Genomic DNA, 18,050 nt, shown 5'->3' on the forward strand with positions numbered 1-18,050 from the left:
GAGGTTTAGACGTAATAAGCGAATTCCGTTTAACAGCATTAATAGTCCTCAAAACCTGTTCTTTCTTTAATTGCCATGCCAATACCTTATGTGCTTTCTCTCCCCATTCATAATATCGTTGTTTAGTCCTATTAATCATACACTCAATTATGAAGCAGCTCAATTTAAATTTATTAGCTCATTGTTGGATTTGGAACGGCCCCCTAGTTGGGCCAAAATTGAGATGGCAAATATTTATGAATTTGAAATACATCAATTTTTGTTTAGATGAAATGTAAATTTGTTACAGCAATATAATGTGCCTATATTAAAATATTTAATGAAATTATGGATGAAGAAAAAGAAATTGATAGGTTCTAGTGGTGAATTGTCGGCTTCGACTCCATTGTATAATCAACTTATTCCTTTTTCAATACATAATCGGAGTTTATTACACTGGAGATTAAAAGGTGTGGAAAATTTGGGAGATTGTTTTAAAGAAGGTAAATTTTTATCTTTTGATCAGATGAGGGATAGTTATGGTATTGTTAAGAATTCTTTGTTTCTTTATTATCAAATTCGATCTTTGTTTGAGATATGATTTTACCTGAAATGACTAAATTTGAGACTTTTCTTATGAAGGTACCAGAGAAGGGATATATTTCAGTTATGTATCAAATATTACAGGATGGTATGGATAAAAAGGGTTGGGATAAATCTAAAGGTAAATGGGAAGTGGAGATTGGTTTTATTTTTTCCGAGGATGATTGGTCAGATATTTGTTATGATACTGTAACTAGACTGATAAATGCACATTATGCAATGATTAATTATAATTTTTTACATCAACTATACTTAACACCTGAAAAACTAAAAAAAATATGGTTTTTATGACTCAGATTTGTTTTAGATATGGTAACATGGTCGGAACTTTTTTTCATGTGGTTTGGTCATGTATAAATATACAATCTTTTTGGAAATAAATTCAATTGTTTTTAGAATACCTGTATAAGATTAAAATACCTTTAGACCCAACAGTATTTTTATTGGGTAGTTTGCAGCCTTTGAAAGGTCTGGGATTAGATAAATTTCAACTTGCTTTTGTATATTTAGCATTATCTGTAGTGAAAAAATGTATTGCTAGTATGTGGAATGATATGAATATGATTGATATTAATAGGTGGCACAATGAGATGAAATATTGTTTAATAATGAAAAAAATTACTTGTTTCACGTGATAATTATAATTTTTTTCTTCATAAGTGGTTGTTATATTCAGAATATTTACATTTTGATTTACATTGATTAGATTTTAATAAGTATGCTTCATTTTTCTTTATTTCTTTTTTTCATGGCTCTCCTTAGGAGAGTTGGCTGAAGGGGGGGTGCATTTTTTCTTTTATATAAAATATAAAATGTAATATTCATGTCTAGTTTATTGTTATATATGTTACTTATTACCTGTATCTTGAGCGAATAAATAAAGTTTGGAAAAAAATAGTGGAGTTGTTGGCCGCACACAGCGTGGGTATGATAGTACGGATTCCATCACTGATGTATAGATGTGCATATTGTTGTATAGGATGGCTGTGATTGGCTGAGAGTGTAGCCACACCTACTGGCAGGTCTTAAAGGGTTGCTCCTAGCCAGACCCAGATCATTCTGGACTGGTCGACCTACATGTGATATGCTCGAGTCTTTTGTTAATAAAAGCCTTGGTTCGGATCAACAAGTCTTTGATTCTTATGACATGCACTTCAGTGGGGCCATGTAGTCTCGTGCGCATCTCCAGGGAAGTCAATGCAATGACACTCATCTCAGCTCGTGTATCGACAAAGAACCTGTGGCCCGAGATGCTGTCCTACACATGAAGCTGTTTTGTAGGCAAGCCGACATTTGTGTCCCTCAGCTCCCCAACATTGCTGGTATTAGCACAGGCGTTGGTCCGTGGGAACTTGGATCTGTCAGCTGGTGCAGCACTCTGTTAGGGTCTGGGCTTACGTACGGACTCATGTTGCGGTCTAGTCACTCGGTGAACTGCTTTGGGGTTCTCGTGTTTGGTGCAGTAGAGGACGTCGGCTTTTGCTGTGACCTTACGCGGGTCATTGAAGTTGGTGTCTGCGAGCAGGAGCCTAATGTCCTCCGGCATTTGCTCCAAAAAGGCTTGCTCAAATATAAAGCAGGGCTTATGGCCCTTGGCTAGCGCGAACATTTCGTCCATTAATGTGGATGGCATTCTGTCCCCCAGGCCGCCTAAGTACAGGCAATTTCAAACAAAAATGGCTGACCTGCTTATTCCTGTGATATCAGCGCTTGCATGAGTGATCGAGCAGCCAGCATCTGAACATCCAGCAGTACTTCCGGTGTTTGGATGCATCTCTGAGGGGGTGGGATCTCCTTTAAATCACTGGGTTGGCCATTTAATGTGTAGATCCCGCAGCAATTTGCGCCAATAATCGCATCCGGGTCACAGGAGGGGTATCCAGGTGCTGCAATTTGAAAGGGGCTTTTGTAACTTCATAGAGAAAACAACCCAGTGGCCAACTTTTGTTTAAAGCAATGGTAATTATTCTGGTTGTCCTCAGATGCCCAGAGTGCCCAATCCTCAACATCAAGCTGTGGATTTTTAACGAACACAGCACCTCCATTTGCTGTTCTGCTGGGCTTCCATTGCATTGTTCTTCATAGAACATACAAGAGGCTATTCAGCCCATCATGTTAGTTCTGAACAACTTATTCCACTTTTCTTTGCGAGAACTTATCTCTCCAAGTTTAAATTTAATTAAAGTAACAGGCCATTTCGGCCCATGAGTCCATGCCACCCAATTTACCTATACACCCAGTACATTTCGAACATTGGGAGGAAACTGGAGTCCCCAGGGAAATCGCACACGGACATAGAGAAAACATACAAATTCCTTACAGACAGTGCAGGAGTCGAACCCTGGCCCTGATCGCTGGTGCTGTAAAGCCATTGCACTAACCGCTTAGCCAACCATGCCATCCAAGATATCCAGGTTTTCATTTAAATTATTAGATATGTTTCCAAACATTCAGATCCTTTTTTTTTCAGGTCACAAAAATATCTCCTTTGAATTATTGGCCAAATTGGTTTAATAATGGTTTTAAACATCCTGCTGTGAAATAGCTTCTTCTGATTACCTCCGATAAACCTGCTTTGCTTCAAGGACATTCTCAGTTCTCTAGTCTCTTCACTGAACTTTGACATTCTGCCTTTGTGAAATTGTCCAGATATGGATTGCATCCAATTCCACCATCTCTTTCAGTTGTACATTCCAGATTTCAATCACTCTCTTTATGTTTTCATTTATAGTGTTCCAGGAAATTATTCCCATTTTCCCAGAACACATGCAATATAAAAATTCAGAACAGGAATGAGAGTATCATTCCAGTTCCGACTTTTTCCTTCTTAGCCCCCTCATCATTTTCCTGTAATGCTTGCAGTGTAAACTCCACTGCAGACATTCCAGGACCAACTCGGTTCAAAGTGGAATGTGTACTGTAATTTTCTTAGCATATTCGTAAATTTTTTTAGTGCTGCCTGCTCTCTCACACGGCCCGCTATCTTGCGGTCTGTTGCCTGTTCTGACCCGGTGGTCCACTGCCTGCTCTCTTCCGCAGCCCGCTGTCCCAGTGGTCCGCTGCCTGCTCTCTGTTGCTGTGGACCGCAAAGCCTAACCCAAACCCCAACCATAGCCCTAACTCTAACCCTATCCCAAATCCCACACCTAACCCTAAGGTGTGAATATAAGGTCACCCAATATGCAGACAATAAACTTACCCCAGGACATATCAAAGTGCACAAATGATCCGACAAAGAGCTAGAAACAGGCATAGGGTAATGAAAGCAGGGGCCAACCAAAAGTGGCAGCTTATAGTGACACAGAACCTCAGAGACCAATGAATACAAGAGGGACGATTATCCTGCTGCCCTCATATTGGCAAACTAACCCTAGATTTGATACTCAGTCTGCCAGATTGTGAGCAAGCTGGTTGGTGGATTTGTCCTCTTTGAATAGTCTGAAGCCCACTGCCCCGCTCCCCCACTGACAACCCGCCAACGATAGGTAGCATTCATTAATAAGGGATGACTCAAGGTGATATGTGAGTAGAAAAAAAGTTTGAAATCCATTTCTTTCAATCAATACTTGCAGTAGATTTTCTCCACCCTCTTTTATAAATAGTGTGTATGTTTTATAATTCTTTCATATTATTACTCTTTCACATGTTCTTTATTCCCATGCTCTTCTATTAATTGTTGTGTTGATAAAAGTAATGTTTGATTGCAAACCCTTATGTCCAGACTCATTTTTCACGGTCCTGACACTTTTTCTCAACATAATGACCAGTGCGGAGACCAACAGCATTAATGTCAGCGTCACTCATCATTTTCACCCTAATTTCAACCTAGTATATGAAACTGGAGGAATATTTTTGAGTCATTTTTTTGGGAAAAACAAGTGCCATCAAATATGGTATGTTATACAGGACACTATATGCAGGTGTCTACGCTGTGAGTTACACACCCAGCACCTTTTGTTTGCAGAATGCCGTTATGCTGTCTAAAATCGCACACAGAAATGGAGATTTGCAGTTTTGGTCGTTCCTGTGTATCCGGGATATTGGAGACTCTTCAAAAAGGTAAAATCCTGTGAAATCTATATAAAAATAAAATGCACTACTCAGACCCCCATTATTCATTTACTGAATATGTTCTACCCCTACTTCATCTCTCTTTTGCATCACCTTGCATTTGTCGAGATAGATTTCCATCTGATCTATATTTTGATGTAGCCCAAGACAATTTTCATTCGTGACAGACTTGCTAATCACACTTTCAAAATTCGTATTCATGAACAACAAAGGTCCTAGCACTGATCCCTGCATAACACCACTAGTCACAGATTTTGAATCAAAAAACCATTAGTCCATAAATTAGTCTGCTCGCCTTGGATCCCTTAACCCTCCTGGCCAGCCAGCCATAAAGGAACTTGCCAAGTGCTATACTAAAGTCCATTTAGATAGCATCAATTGCCCTGTCTTCATTAATGTTATTCATTATCGCCTCAAAAAAAAACAATCAAATTAGTGAATGTTTTCCCAGCTCAAAGCTATGTTGACTATCCCTAATCAAACTCTGCCTTTCTATATAAATCTTATCTCTGAGAATTTCCTTTGAACATTTCCCCATCGCTGAGGTAAACTCATCCACCTATAGTTATGGGGGTTAATCCTGCAGCCCTTCTTCTATGAAGAAACAATTTTAGCTATCCTCCAGACCTGATGCAGACATTAATCGTAAATGCACATTTGTCTTTCATATTTAATGTACTTTGATCCTGCGGCCCAAAGTCCATACAGTTGATGTAAAAACCATGACAAAAGTGTACTGAGATAATGTCAAGTAATTACATCAGTAAATGCCTCCTACAAAATTCAAAATATACTAGTCTTTTCAAAGAATCCTTATTTTATGACTATAGAACCAGCGCAACAAATTTCATTAATCTTTCCTAGAAATCTTCACTTTAAGAGAGATAATGAACTCTTTGGGCTGACACTGCATACCTGAGAGAGCATGGACACAGTTTTCCTATTACATGGTGCTGGTGAAACATTTGCAAGTGCAAGCTTGAACCGGCTCAGGATAAGCGGACAGTCTGCACAAATGTCTCAAGGAAGTGAAATCTGCATTATTGAGTGGAATCAGACAGCCAGCTTCAGTTTGAGATAGGCTGGGCCTATACAGCAGTTCTTCATAATCAGAGGAGGAATCACTGTTTGGCTTTTTCCCCAATCGTCTCGTGATCCTGTTCCCACGGATGATCCATGGAGAACCACCCAGGCTGCAGGGATCCACATACAAGTTCAAGAGTTGAAAGGAGTCCCAATCTCTCTCATTATTGCAACCTGTGCTCCTCCAAATTTAGAAGGTCTCCAAGGACTTTTTGCAGCCACCTGTACCTCACAGGGGGCAGTTCGTCGTACATGTCGAACCCAGTGAACGATTCCACATTGGGGAGCTTGAAATGAAGGAGATGTCTTCGCAGCACCTGATCAAGAGAGAAAAAGAGAAAAAAAACTACCATCAAATGACTGCAGCTAACACTGAAGTGTGGTCACCAGACCAATACTAATAATGCAAAAATCAGCTTACACACACCACCCTAGCATAAATAACAATACAATAATGATCATCTCAATAATACAGGTTGAAGATAAAAGATGGCTTGATCACAAGAGATAGCTTCCTTCTCCTTCATTTGAAAAATGGCAAGCAACCTTTCATGTTCACCAGGAGTAGGCAAGGCCTTGGATTATGAACAAACTTACAATAGCTCTCTCAGCACTGTACTAAATTGTCAAATAAATTATGACATCAGGTACTGGTCTTAAACGTATAATCTGATTCAGGAGAGCGCTATTATTGAATCCAGCTACTTACTATGTAGTACACAGAGAAATATTCTCTCATCAATGCCCCATTAAGGACACTGGAGGCTGGCCTTCCTGGCATTCCATCCACAGACCCCACTCCACACAATGCTGGAATATAAGTGAGAGAACAGAGTAGCATTTCCCAAACTGAGTTCCGCAGAAAGGCGTAGGGGTTTCGTGGAAGAAATGGCAGGTAGTAAATTACTTTTTAACTCTGTCTTTAAATCATTGTTTCTGCGATAGCAGCAAACAGTTCACTCCATTCTAGGAAAACCAAATGGCATCATGAGGCCTGACGTCAGCAGTGCAGACATCAGGTCTGTTCATCATTTTCAACTAAACGGGATTTTTTTTGGGGTACAAAGCAGGCCATATTTTAAAATTTAAACTGAAAGATATTCCACGTGTTTAATAGAAACAAGGAGAAAATACTGAGGTGCCACAGTCTTTTCATAAAGATTCTTCCATGATGTCTATATCTGAAAAATCAAGTGTACAGAAATGAAGGTAATGACAAAAATTATTTGTCGCTTGGATTCACCTCAGCAGATGTGCTTTATGTGGTAAAATTCTGTCTAATAGTTCTATGGCCCCAACAAAATTAAAAAGACATCTGGAAACAAATCAAAGATAAGGATGTGTCCTTCTTTAAAAGAAAACTAGATTCACTTGGAATCAGTAAAGATTTTATGATGGAAACCGTAAAGAAAGCGAAGACAGAGAATGGGAATGCGACTGAAGCTTCTTACAGGAGAAGTTATCGAATTGCCCTTGTTCACACTCTTGGAGAATCTATCATTAAGCTTTGTACAAAGGACAGTGAAGTGTATGTTCAACGAACGTTTCAGCCAGGAAAAATCGATGCAGTGCAAATGTCAAATAATACTGTTGCAAGATGTATTAGGGATCTAGCTGAGGACATTGAAGGGGGATTAATAAATTGTTTTTTTCATTACAACTGTAAAGACGTTGTCTTTACCAGAGACGTGCTGGATCATTGTCATGAACTCCGATATATATGAAAGGTGCCGCTGCTGCCGGGTTGACCAGGGGTCTGATACCTCAATAAACGCAAAGGCTTGTGGTCGCTGAAGGCTATAAATGGTCTGCCTTCCAGAAAGTATATGAAGTGCCGGATCGCCAGGTGGAGTGGTAACAACTCTCTGTTGAAAGCACTGTATTTCAATATGAATGGTCTTAAAAGCAGGGGCTTTCAGTGTCCATTCATGAGTTGTTCCAGTACCCCACCGAATGTCGTGTTTGATGCGTCCACTGTGAGGGCTGGCAGAATATCAGTCCTGGAGTGAATTTGCATGGCAGTGTTTGCCAGGGCCTCCTACATTCGGATGAAAGCTGCTTCGGCCTCCGGGTTCCAAGTGATGTCTTTCTTTTTACCCAACATCAGGGTGAACTGTGGTTGCATGATGCTGGCTGCTGATGGGAGGAAGTGGTGGTAGAAATTTTCCATTCCCACAAATTCCTACAGCCCTTTGACTGTGGGTTGGCCTGTTGAACTGTCAGATGGCTTCTACCTTGTTCAGCAGAGGAGTCGCACAGTCCTTTGAGATCCTGTGGCCCAGGAAATCAATGGTCTCCCGCCCAAACTGGCATTTGGCTGAGTTTATGGTCAGTCCAAACTTGCTCAGTCGGGTATACAGCTGGCAGAGGTGGGATAAGTGCTCCAAACGGATTCTGCTAGCAATCAAGATGTCATCCAGGTTTATGAATAGGAAATCCAAATCCTAGCCCACTGCATCCATTAAGTGCTGAGAAGTCTGTGCCACGATTTTTTTTAGCCCGAAAGGCACCCGCAGAAATTCGAACAGGCCAAAGGGGGTAATCAAAGCAGTTTTCTGGATGTCCTCTGGCTGCACTGGGATTTGATGGTAGCCATGTACCAGGATGACGTTTGGGAAGATCAGACTCCATGGAGGTTGGCAGCAGTCTTGGATGTGTGGTAGGATAGTCCCTGCACAGCCTCCAACCCCCGAATGTCTTCAGCACCATGTGTAGCGGTGAGACCCAGGGGCTGTCAGACCTGTGGACGATCCCGAGCTCTTCCATGTGCCTGAACTCCTCTTTGGCCAGGCGGAGTTTATTCGGGGGTAGTCTTTTAGCCCTTGCTTTTAGGGGTGGCCCTTGAGTGGTGCCGTACTCCATGCTTCGGCGTGGTCGAGGTGAACTGCAGTTTGAGTGAGTATTGATGGGAATTCAGCCAGGAGCCTGCTGTACCCGTCACCAGACAATGCTACTGAGTCCAGGTGCAGTGCAGGTAGGCTGGCTTCCCCAAGAGGGAACGTTTGAAAGGTTTCAGCGTGGACTAGCCTCAAATCCTTCAGGTCGACTAGCAAACCATGGGCCCCGAAGGAAGCCTGCCCCCAGGAGTGGTTTGTCCTCCACAGCCAATGTAAAGTCCCATTTAAATGTGTTGGCACCGAGTTGTAGTTGGACTTTCTGTTTGCTGTAGGTCCATATGGAACTGTTGTTTGCGGCTCTCAAGGTGGGCCCATGCTGCCTGATCCTTGTCTCTAGTGCAATGGGTAGGATGCCGCTGATTTCTGTCCCCGTATCCACACATGCAGCAGGCTGTCTGGGTAGCCAACCACTGAAACCATCAGCAGTAGCTGGCCCTGGCATTTCCCTGAAACATGCAGGGCGGTCGGCAGTGGCAGGCTTCTGTACCCTATCTCTGATGGTAGAAGCACCCATGTGCCCTCTGTCGTCCGTCAGAGTTGCTGGTGCTCCTGTGTCCCACTGGGCTTGGTTGGCTGCGGGGTCCTTGTTCTGGACAACTGACTGATGGCAGCTTCACTCTCCCTCTTGGTTTTCCCAGAGGATGTCTGCTCTGGCTGCAATCTTCTGGGAGTCACTGAAGTCCACATCTAGCAGCATCAGCTGGATGCCGTTGGGAAGTTTCTCAAGGAATGCCAGTTCAAACATGAGGCAGAGCTTTTGTCCATCTGCCAGTGCTAGCATTTTGTCCATTAAGCTGACGGGGTCCTGTCACCCAGACAGCCTAGGTGCATCAGCCTGGCTGTTCCTTCGTGTATGGGGAGCCCAAAGTTCTGAGCAGCAGCGCTTGCAGCATTGCATATTTGCCTTCCTCTGGTGGGGCATGGATGAAGTCCAGGGAGTTCATTACGTGGAAGCACTTCGTGGAATCCAATGCTATTAGTCTGATCTGGAATTGTGCCTCTGCTTGACTGAACCAAATGCGGAGTCCAGAAGATAGGAAGTTTTAATGCAGCGTCATTCACTGCTCCTGTATCCATGATGTTGGGTCCAAAATACCTTTTGGACTGTCAGGGTCACCAATGTAGCATCCATGCTACAGAATGAATAACGAGAGTAGCAGTCATCAGGTTCATTCCAAAACTTGCTGCCTTATTGTTTGCTCACTAAGCATTTTAAAAGTGCTCCTTGTTCCCGCCGTTGGGAACCAGAAGTTGCGTGACTGGCAGCTATTCATACTTCGCACGTGTGGGCCCTTTCCTTGAGGGTAAGGGGAAGATGCCCGGTGCCATCTTGGTGTAGGCTGCTCTGACCCCGCGCTCATTACAATTGGAGCCGGTTTGCCACACCAAACACATTGGTTGACACAAAGTCTTTTAAACTGCAATTGACGATGGGGTTCTGCGATTTCCAAGTGCTCCCCAAAAGGGTTCTGCAAGCTAAGAAGTTTGTGAAGCCCTGGAATAAAGAGAGGGTTTGAACACACCAATGCAAAGCAGTATTTGCTGCGCAAGTTTAACAAAAGTCTGCAGAGGCTGGGGTTACTTCGTGCAGAGCAATACACAAAAATGCTGGTAAAGCTCAGGGCACACATCCAAAGGAAGTAAATGGTAACAAACGTTTTGGACTCAGCTCTTTATCCAGAATCAGGAAAAACAGGTTAGACATCTGAATCAAAAATTGGGAGGCAGAAGGAGTTGGGGGTGGAAGGAGAGGGGAGCTGGGGGAGGAGCAGAGGCTAACAGGTTGGAGGTAATTGGTGAACACTGTGTACACTGGTTCTGAGCTCTCTGTTCTCTAGAAAAGAAATATCTACTGGGATCTAATGCAAAGCTATCTTTAAACAATTCTTTTTTGGCAGAACACCAGTTTATTTAACTGTGTTTCTTTGTTTTCCACTTTTAAAATGTATAGGAGTTATATAATATTTTGTTGTTTTTAATTTTTTTAATTTGTGAATGTAAAAGGCATATGAGAACTTTGAAGCATGATTTGCAAAGTACAAGAAGAAATGTTCTGCTCTTTATCTCACAGATCAGACAGTACTTGGCTTAATGCAGTCCATGCCTGGCACCCCACTCCAGGAATCTGCAGGCTTTGAAGACAAACAGCCATTGAAAGATCCAGGCCAATCAGTGCAATCATTACAGATTTCTTTACCTCTAAATTATAGCCTAACCCTGCCAGTTTATCCCATATCATACAGCTCTAAACTAATTAGAGTATCTGTGCTCTTCTTCACACAGTGGAAATGGAATATCAGCACCAGCCTGTGAAAAATGGGGATAAAATATAGTGGAGATCATTGTAAGAAAAGAGTTTACTCATCAAATGTTAGAAAAACTGTCTGAATATTCATTGTGGGATGTAGGCATCACAGGGAAGACCTTCCATTGCCCATCTTGAGATATTCTCAAGGTGGGGATGGTGGGTTGTCTTCCTGCACTGATACAGTTCGCTGCGCTGTTCTCAAAGCTGATTGGAAAGGACACGATATTGCCATGGATGTTACTTGGGTGGTCCCAAATTAATTATTTTTGGGGAGATCAAGGGGTTGCCAGGTAAAGTAGTGAATGAGAGACAGAATCAGGAGCAGCATCTGCAAGTGGAGATGTTGGCAAGTGAGGGGACAGCAAGCATAAATAGATACATCACAATGGGTAGATGAAGGAAGGTTCATTTTGTTCAGCGTTGCTGCATTGAGGATCTCATCTTTTTTTATTATCCATTTTTTTGATGAAATAACCTCCAGCCTGGTCAGCATTTTTGTTAGTTATAACATCTTGATCCTGATATTATCCCATGGATCTATGTGCACCTTCCCCAGAGCCCCAGAGCCTTCTCACCCCACTTGTCAGATGCTTTTTGCCTCAAGATTTTCAATGGTCATTTACCTCATCGCGTACCCATTGAAGTTTATCACAGTTCAGTATAACATAGATACTTGACAAATACCTACCTCATCTGCTAATAAGTACGATTTCCGCAGCATACTCTTTCTGACAGCATCAAACTCCTACAAAACAGAACATTTCAAAAATAAAGATGACTTACATTATTACGAAGCACAATATTTTTTAAAATCTGAAATTAAGCATTGAGTTTCCAGTCTTCATGGTGCTAACTGCTCTCATTGCATTTATCAGAGAGTGTGTCATATTGTAGTTCAACTGCTAGTCTTTCGAACTTTCATTCTTGTGAACTGGCTAAGCAAACCTAACTTTCTGTTCAGTGATTACAGTTCAGCCCAGAAATGTGGGTAACATTTGTCAGTTCAAATACTGTATTGAAAATTCCAGTGCAGATCTTTTGCATTATGAGCACACATTGAAGCTAAACTGTATCTTATTACTACCTCATGCTCTAATTCTTAATGGATCAGCACTCCATTTCTATCCAATCCTATAAACTAAAGCAGCAAATCAAGCACTTTTCATCTGAGCCCAATGGTTAAAAGTCAAACAAACCAAACTTTTCCTTCAGCCCCTTATTTAGAATTTATATTAACTATTTTTTGTAGTTAAAGTGAAGGTTTACATAAACACATATTGCAAAAAAATGGGCACCCGGCTCATTCACCATATCATTCTGCTCCTTTTCCCACTTGTGCATTTAGCATTTTTACCTGAAGAACCCACACCATTAATTCAACTAATTCTTGCAGTTCTTGCAAGTTTCATATCCTCACTGTTCTTTATGTACATTCATTTCTTCCAGTTTCTTTCCTGAATTTATCAGAGATTTCTATCACCCTAAGATGACCAAGCTTATACCTCCACCCACCCTCACTCAAGCAGAAACACAATTTCTGAGCTGATAATGTCAATCCTTCGCTTGATTTCTATTATCTTCTCAAACAAGGATGCCTGTCCTTCCCTTGTACTGAGAATTTTAACGATCTGTAATTATCCCCACTCAGTCATAACCTCAAAGCAGCAATCTTAAAGCTCAGTAATTCTTTTCCTAAACCTTGCCACTTCAGATAAAATATGGCTCTAAACCCATTTCACCAAGCATCTTTTACACTTTACTGCATGAAAAGCTCTTTACACAAGATGTGGTGGTAGCTCCATTAAGTGCCCTCAATTGTTAAAGAGCTCTATTAATTACCAGTATTTCTTCTTTATTATACAACACATGCTTGTACTGGGGAATGGAATGTTTTCTGCTTCAGGCATGCAATTTGCAACACCCATTCAAGCTCCGAAAGATTCTTGGGGGAAAACTCAGCCATGTCTTATCTGAGACACATCTCAGATCCTAAACTCAAGGATCTCCAAGTTAAAAATAGGATCTAGATCAATTGAAAAAGTAGGCCAAGGAGTGGCAAAAGGAATTTAATTGACAAGTATGTGGTTTTAAATTTTATTAGGTTAAATGGGGTAGGACTTGCACAGTAAATGGCAGGGCCCTGGAGAATGCTGTGGAAGAGGCCTAAGGCTACAGGTGCATAGCTCTATGTAAGTGGCCACACAGCTGACAGGGTAGTAAAGATTAGGTTTGCCACGCTTGCCTTCATTGGACCAAAAACCAGTGCCTTGTGCTACAGCTGTAAAAAGCACTGGTGAGACCACACGGAGCGCTGTGTGCAGTCCTGATCATTGTTATAGGAAGCACTTCAATCCTTTGGAAGGGACATACAACATGGAACAAGCCCTTTGGTCCCGAGTGACCAAATCCTTGAAGTTGGAATTCTGGACTCGACCCATTTGTCTGCATTTGGTTCTTATCTTTCTGAACCCTTCCTTCCATACACTTGCTCAAATGGCTTCCGTACATCAAAATCATACCTGCTTCTATGGCTTCCTCTGGCACTTCATTCCAGAGCTGACCATCCTCTGAGAGAAAAAAAATACTCCAGCTCCTACTTAGATCTATCATCTCTCACCTTGAACCTATGTCTGCAAATTCGAGAATCTTCTATCATGGTACCAAAAAAAAGTGAGTATTCTCTGTATTCACTCCCTTATGATTTTATATACCTCTAGATGATGGTCCCTTAGCCTTCTTCACTTTAAGGAATAAAGACCCAGTCTATCCAAACCCTGCCAATAATTGAAGCTTTCTTGACCATTTCTGAAGAACAAGAGACTGAGAGATTACACCTTTTGAAGCAGACGGAGTAGCAACAAAATGCATTGTGCAGAATACATGCACACGAAGAGACGAGAAGTGTTAGATCTAGATGGACTGACAAGAAAGTGGTTGAAAAACAACTATCTGCATTAATATACCACCATTAAAATCTTTCGGGACACATCATCAGACAAAATTTGACACCAAGCCACATAAAGTAAACTGAAGTTTAGATGATCAAACACTTTTCATTCACGAGGTAAAACTTAAGGAGAGTCTAGATCAGGGCCAAGTGGTTTAGGAAGGGAATACCAGAATTGCGAGCATTGACGGGTGAGGGGTAGCCATAGGAGGAGAAGCTTGAAGGTTTGTGCTCCCACGCAATTAAATTCCCATCTTCAGAATATCCTTCTGAACATCCAGAATAGGCTCCATGCAGGTCACTTGTGATTTGAGGATGGCAGCTGGAGCAGCTCACATATTAGTCAGATTGGTTCGGTTTCCGTTGAAAAATGAGAATTGGCAGACGTCTTGCGCGGTGGATGCTGTGAATTATTAAATTCCTTTGTGATTGCCGGACAATCAGGAAGAAGTACGCAGGTGTGAGATCACGCACCACCAAATCCAAGAACAGTTTTTTTTTCGTGCACTTAGCAGAGGTCACCGTATAAGCAAAAGGTCAGTAATTCAGGGTCAAGGATATCTCCTGGATTTTTTTGATTATCCAGCTGGACAGAAGAGGAACTGCACACTTTCTTCTCCTAAACCGGGGTGAGATTATGTGCTTTTGAATCAGAGAGTGCTGGGAGAAAGACTGTACTATTACTGAGTGTGGATGATAGATCATAGGGTTGTTACTGCTGATATATTTGAACTCAGGCACAAATTCATACCTTTTCTGGAGGTTAAAGGTCATTCATCACCACGAAAATTTGGACACAATCTAGGCTGATAGTTCAGTATCTATCGACCAGATGGAGTGCTGTTGGAGGCAAGAGTTGGTCAAGAGCCATCAACCTGATTTACTTTCAGAAGCACACACCAAAGGACTGATTGCCCCCGTTTAGACGAACTAGCACTTGAGCAACTGAATCACATACTCAAGCTATTCTATTTCCTCCCTTCTTTCAGTGGGAGAGTCTGAGAGCCATACACGAGTCACGAAGCCAGCAAGCACCCAACTACACTTGACATGTTCCCATTAAATCTTCCTCCATATTCCCAGATTCTATCACTCACCTGCACACTGGCAACAAGTTACGCTGGTCGATTAACCATGTCTTTGGAATGTGTGAGGAAAAGTAGAGCGTCCAAGGGGACAAGGTCATGGGGAGAACTTGCAATCTCTACACAGACAGTACTCAAGATCAGCACTGAACCTGAACTGCTGGACCTGTAAGGCAGTGACTTAAATGCTCCTTAAGAACCCAATCTTATAGAGGCAATGTTCCTCATGGAGTTCCATATAGTATGTGGTGTTTCTGAAAACTGTCTGGGATTATGGGAATGTATTGCCTCCTGCCTCAAGGGCCCCAACCCACTGAGCAATTGGTCACGGTCATAATGACATCTTCAGTAATGGAGGGATGCCACCAGTGTCACCATACTTCCTGGGTCTTCAGTTTCAAGACATTGAACACACGTTTCAAACAGGCCTGTTGCCTTTGCCATTCACCTACGTCCGAATAACTGCGGGAGATGCATTCCAGGACACAATAAAGAAAAAAAAACACAATCAGGTTGGTGTTTAAGTGTGCACGGGCAATCAGTTTTTTAAGCTTATGAGAAAATGTCAATCACAATCAAACTCAGAACAGTTGCTCACAGAGAAATGACCAACAAACTTGCACTTATAAAGCACTTACCACAGGACATCACAAAGGTTTTCAAATTTAATCTAAGTTTTGAAATGTAATCATTATCTTGTGGGAAATACTGCAGCCAATTTACATCAGGATAATGCTACATGTCACCATATGGGAATGATTGGATAATCTATTTCAGGGATGTCTTGCCTCAGGGATGTCCTGCCCAAGACTGCAAGAAGCTGCAGAGGGTTGTAAATGTAGCTCAGGCCATCATACACAACCCTCTGCTCCATCTCTAACTCCCGCTGCCTTGGGAAAGTAGCAAACATAGTAAGAGGTTCATCCCACCCTGGCCACAGTCTCTTCACTCCTCCTATCAGAAAGAAGTACGCAGGTGTGAGATCATGCACCACCAAATTCAAGAACAGTTTTTTTTTCTTGCCCTTAGCAGACTCCTTAACGAGCCCAAAAATAACAAGATCATGCTGCCTTTACACTAAACCAACTGATCTCTCTCTGTAACTCTGCACTTTTGTACCATGACTTATTTATTGTGTTGTGTGTGCACAATGTCTGCTAGTCCAACCTCTATCAGTGAATTTTCAACATGACACTAAACTTCAACATATTGCCTAAGTGCTAAAAATTGGTCAGAATCAAGAAGTGGGGGTGGGAGATAATTAGAGAGATGGGGGGCTATGGAGAAATGATGACTTTCCTTTTAGGAAGAGCTGTGGGAGGGATGACCACATTTATTCAGGGCCAAACTTTATCCAGTGGTTTCTTTCTCCAGCTCGAGTGGAGGGACAGAACGAAAGATGATCATACTCAAGCGATTGACTATTCTACAGTGGGAACACCATAATCAAAGGTAATTTCACTCTCCCAATGTTTTCCTTCCCCAAACGATCATGGCATCTGTGCCACCTCTGATGTCATCCCATTCCACAATCCCGACACAACCTGGGATGATGCAACTGTACATCAAGATTGCAACTTCTTGAGGAGTCACGTGATGGAGTAGTGGCCGGTAGGGAACTCCAGCCCTCTCCAGAAAAGTTAAAAAAAGATAGAGAAAAAACAAAGGCACAAACATAAAAACCATAACAAAGTGAAAGTAAAAGTGTGGAGAAAATGGCAGTGAAGAAAGAAAAACCAAAAACAATGGGAAGAAAAGAAGAAGGAAAGATGTTGGAAGAAGAAGGTGAACGCCTTACCTGTACGAGGAGGCCTGCCGTGGAGAGAGAAGCCCGCTCCCTGAGGTCAGTCGAAGCCCCGAACTCGGGACTACAAAAATGGCTCACGGAGCCAAACAAAAGTGCGCAAGACAAAAATAACACTGACGGGAGGGGGGACCGGCTGACGATCGATCTCCACAGCTGAAACAGGCAACTACAACACAACAGCAAGAGGAAAACATAGAAAATAACGAGAACAAGAAGGAAGAGAATAAAAATAAGAAATCAAAGAAACAACAGATGACCAACCCAGAGGAAGAAGACCAACACCAAGACACTTCTAATAAAAATAAGAAGACCAAAAACACCCAACAAAATAAAACAAACAACCCAACAAGAAAACCAGAAGAGACAGAGGCAAAGGACACAGATCCTGGAGTGGACTCAGAAGAAGAGGAGGAAGAACACAGAGAAATGGAAGATGAAGGGAAGGGCAAGTACATGGATATATATTTTTTTAAAGAATGTATGGAAACAGTAAAAGAATGGCAGTCACAAGAATTCAGTGAAATAAAAAGAAGAAAAAGTACAGAAGAAAAAGTGAATAGATTAGAGATGATCATGACAGATATAGGAAAAAGAGTAGTCAAGGTGGAAGAACGAGAAACAGCCATAGAAATGGAAGTAGATGACTTAAAAAAGAAATTAGAAGAATCTGATAAAAAAGTTAAAGAAACATAGGAGCTGTTAGCTCAGAAGATAGATATAATGGAAAATTATAATAGAAGAAACACTATAAAGATAGTGGGCCTTAAGGAAGATGAAGAAGGCAAAAATATGAAAGAATTTATAAAAGAATGGATCCCCAGGGTCCTAGGAAGACCAGGATTACAGGAAGAAATGGAAATAGAAAGGGCACACAGAACATTAGCCCCTAAACCACAACCACAACAAAAACCAAGATCCATTCTAGTAAAATTCCTAAGATATACAACAAGAGAAAATATATTGGAGAAGGCAATGAAAAAAATAAGAGAAGACAAAAAAACCCTGGAATACAAGGGTCAAAAATTTTTTTTCTATCCAGATATAAGTTTTGAACTCGTGAAGAAGAGGAAGGAGTTCAATGCAGCAAAAACGACCCTATGGAAAAAGGGTTATAAATTTATGTTAAAATACCCAGCGGTAGTTAAAATAGTTATTCCGGGGCAGCAAAACAAACTATTCTCGGATCCGGAAGAAGCACGAAAATTTGCAGAACAACTACAAAACAGACAGAGAGATGAAGAGATGCAACAAGAACAAAAATGACAACAAA

At 41.6% G+C, this 18,050-nt stretch overlaps 1 protein-coding gene across 2 annotated transcripts in view; it reads right to left on the reverse strand.

The window, feature by feature from the left end:
* Positions 1-5,452: 5,452 nt before the first annotated feature.
* Positions 5,453-18,050, reverse strand: part of rpap1 (RNA polymerase II associated protein 1) — a 130,080-nt gene continuing 117,482 nt past the window's right edge. For both annotated transcript variants that reach the window (XM_069917153.1, XM_069917152.1), the window contains exons 24-25: positions 11,630-11,686; positions 5,453-6,053 (exon numbers count right to left, since the gene is read on the reverse strand). In XM_069917153.1, coding sequence (XP_069773254.1) covers positions 5,901-6,053; positions 11,630-11,686 — 210 coding nt within the window. In that variant the 3' untranslated portion in view covers positions 5,453-5,900. The remainder of the gene's footprint in view (positions 6,054-11,629; positions 11,687-18,050) is intronic.

The sequence above is a fragment of the Narcine bancroftii genome, chromosome 2, assembly GCF_036971445.1.
Source record: "Narcine bancroftii isolate sNarBan1 chromosome 2, sNarBan1.hap1, whole genome shotgun sequence".
In the NCBI taxonomy this organism is placed as follows: Eukaryota; Metazoa; Chordata; class Chondrichthyes; order Torpediniformes; family Narcinidae; genus Narcine; species Narcine bancroftii.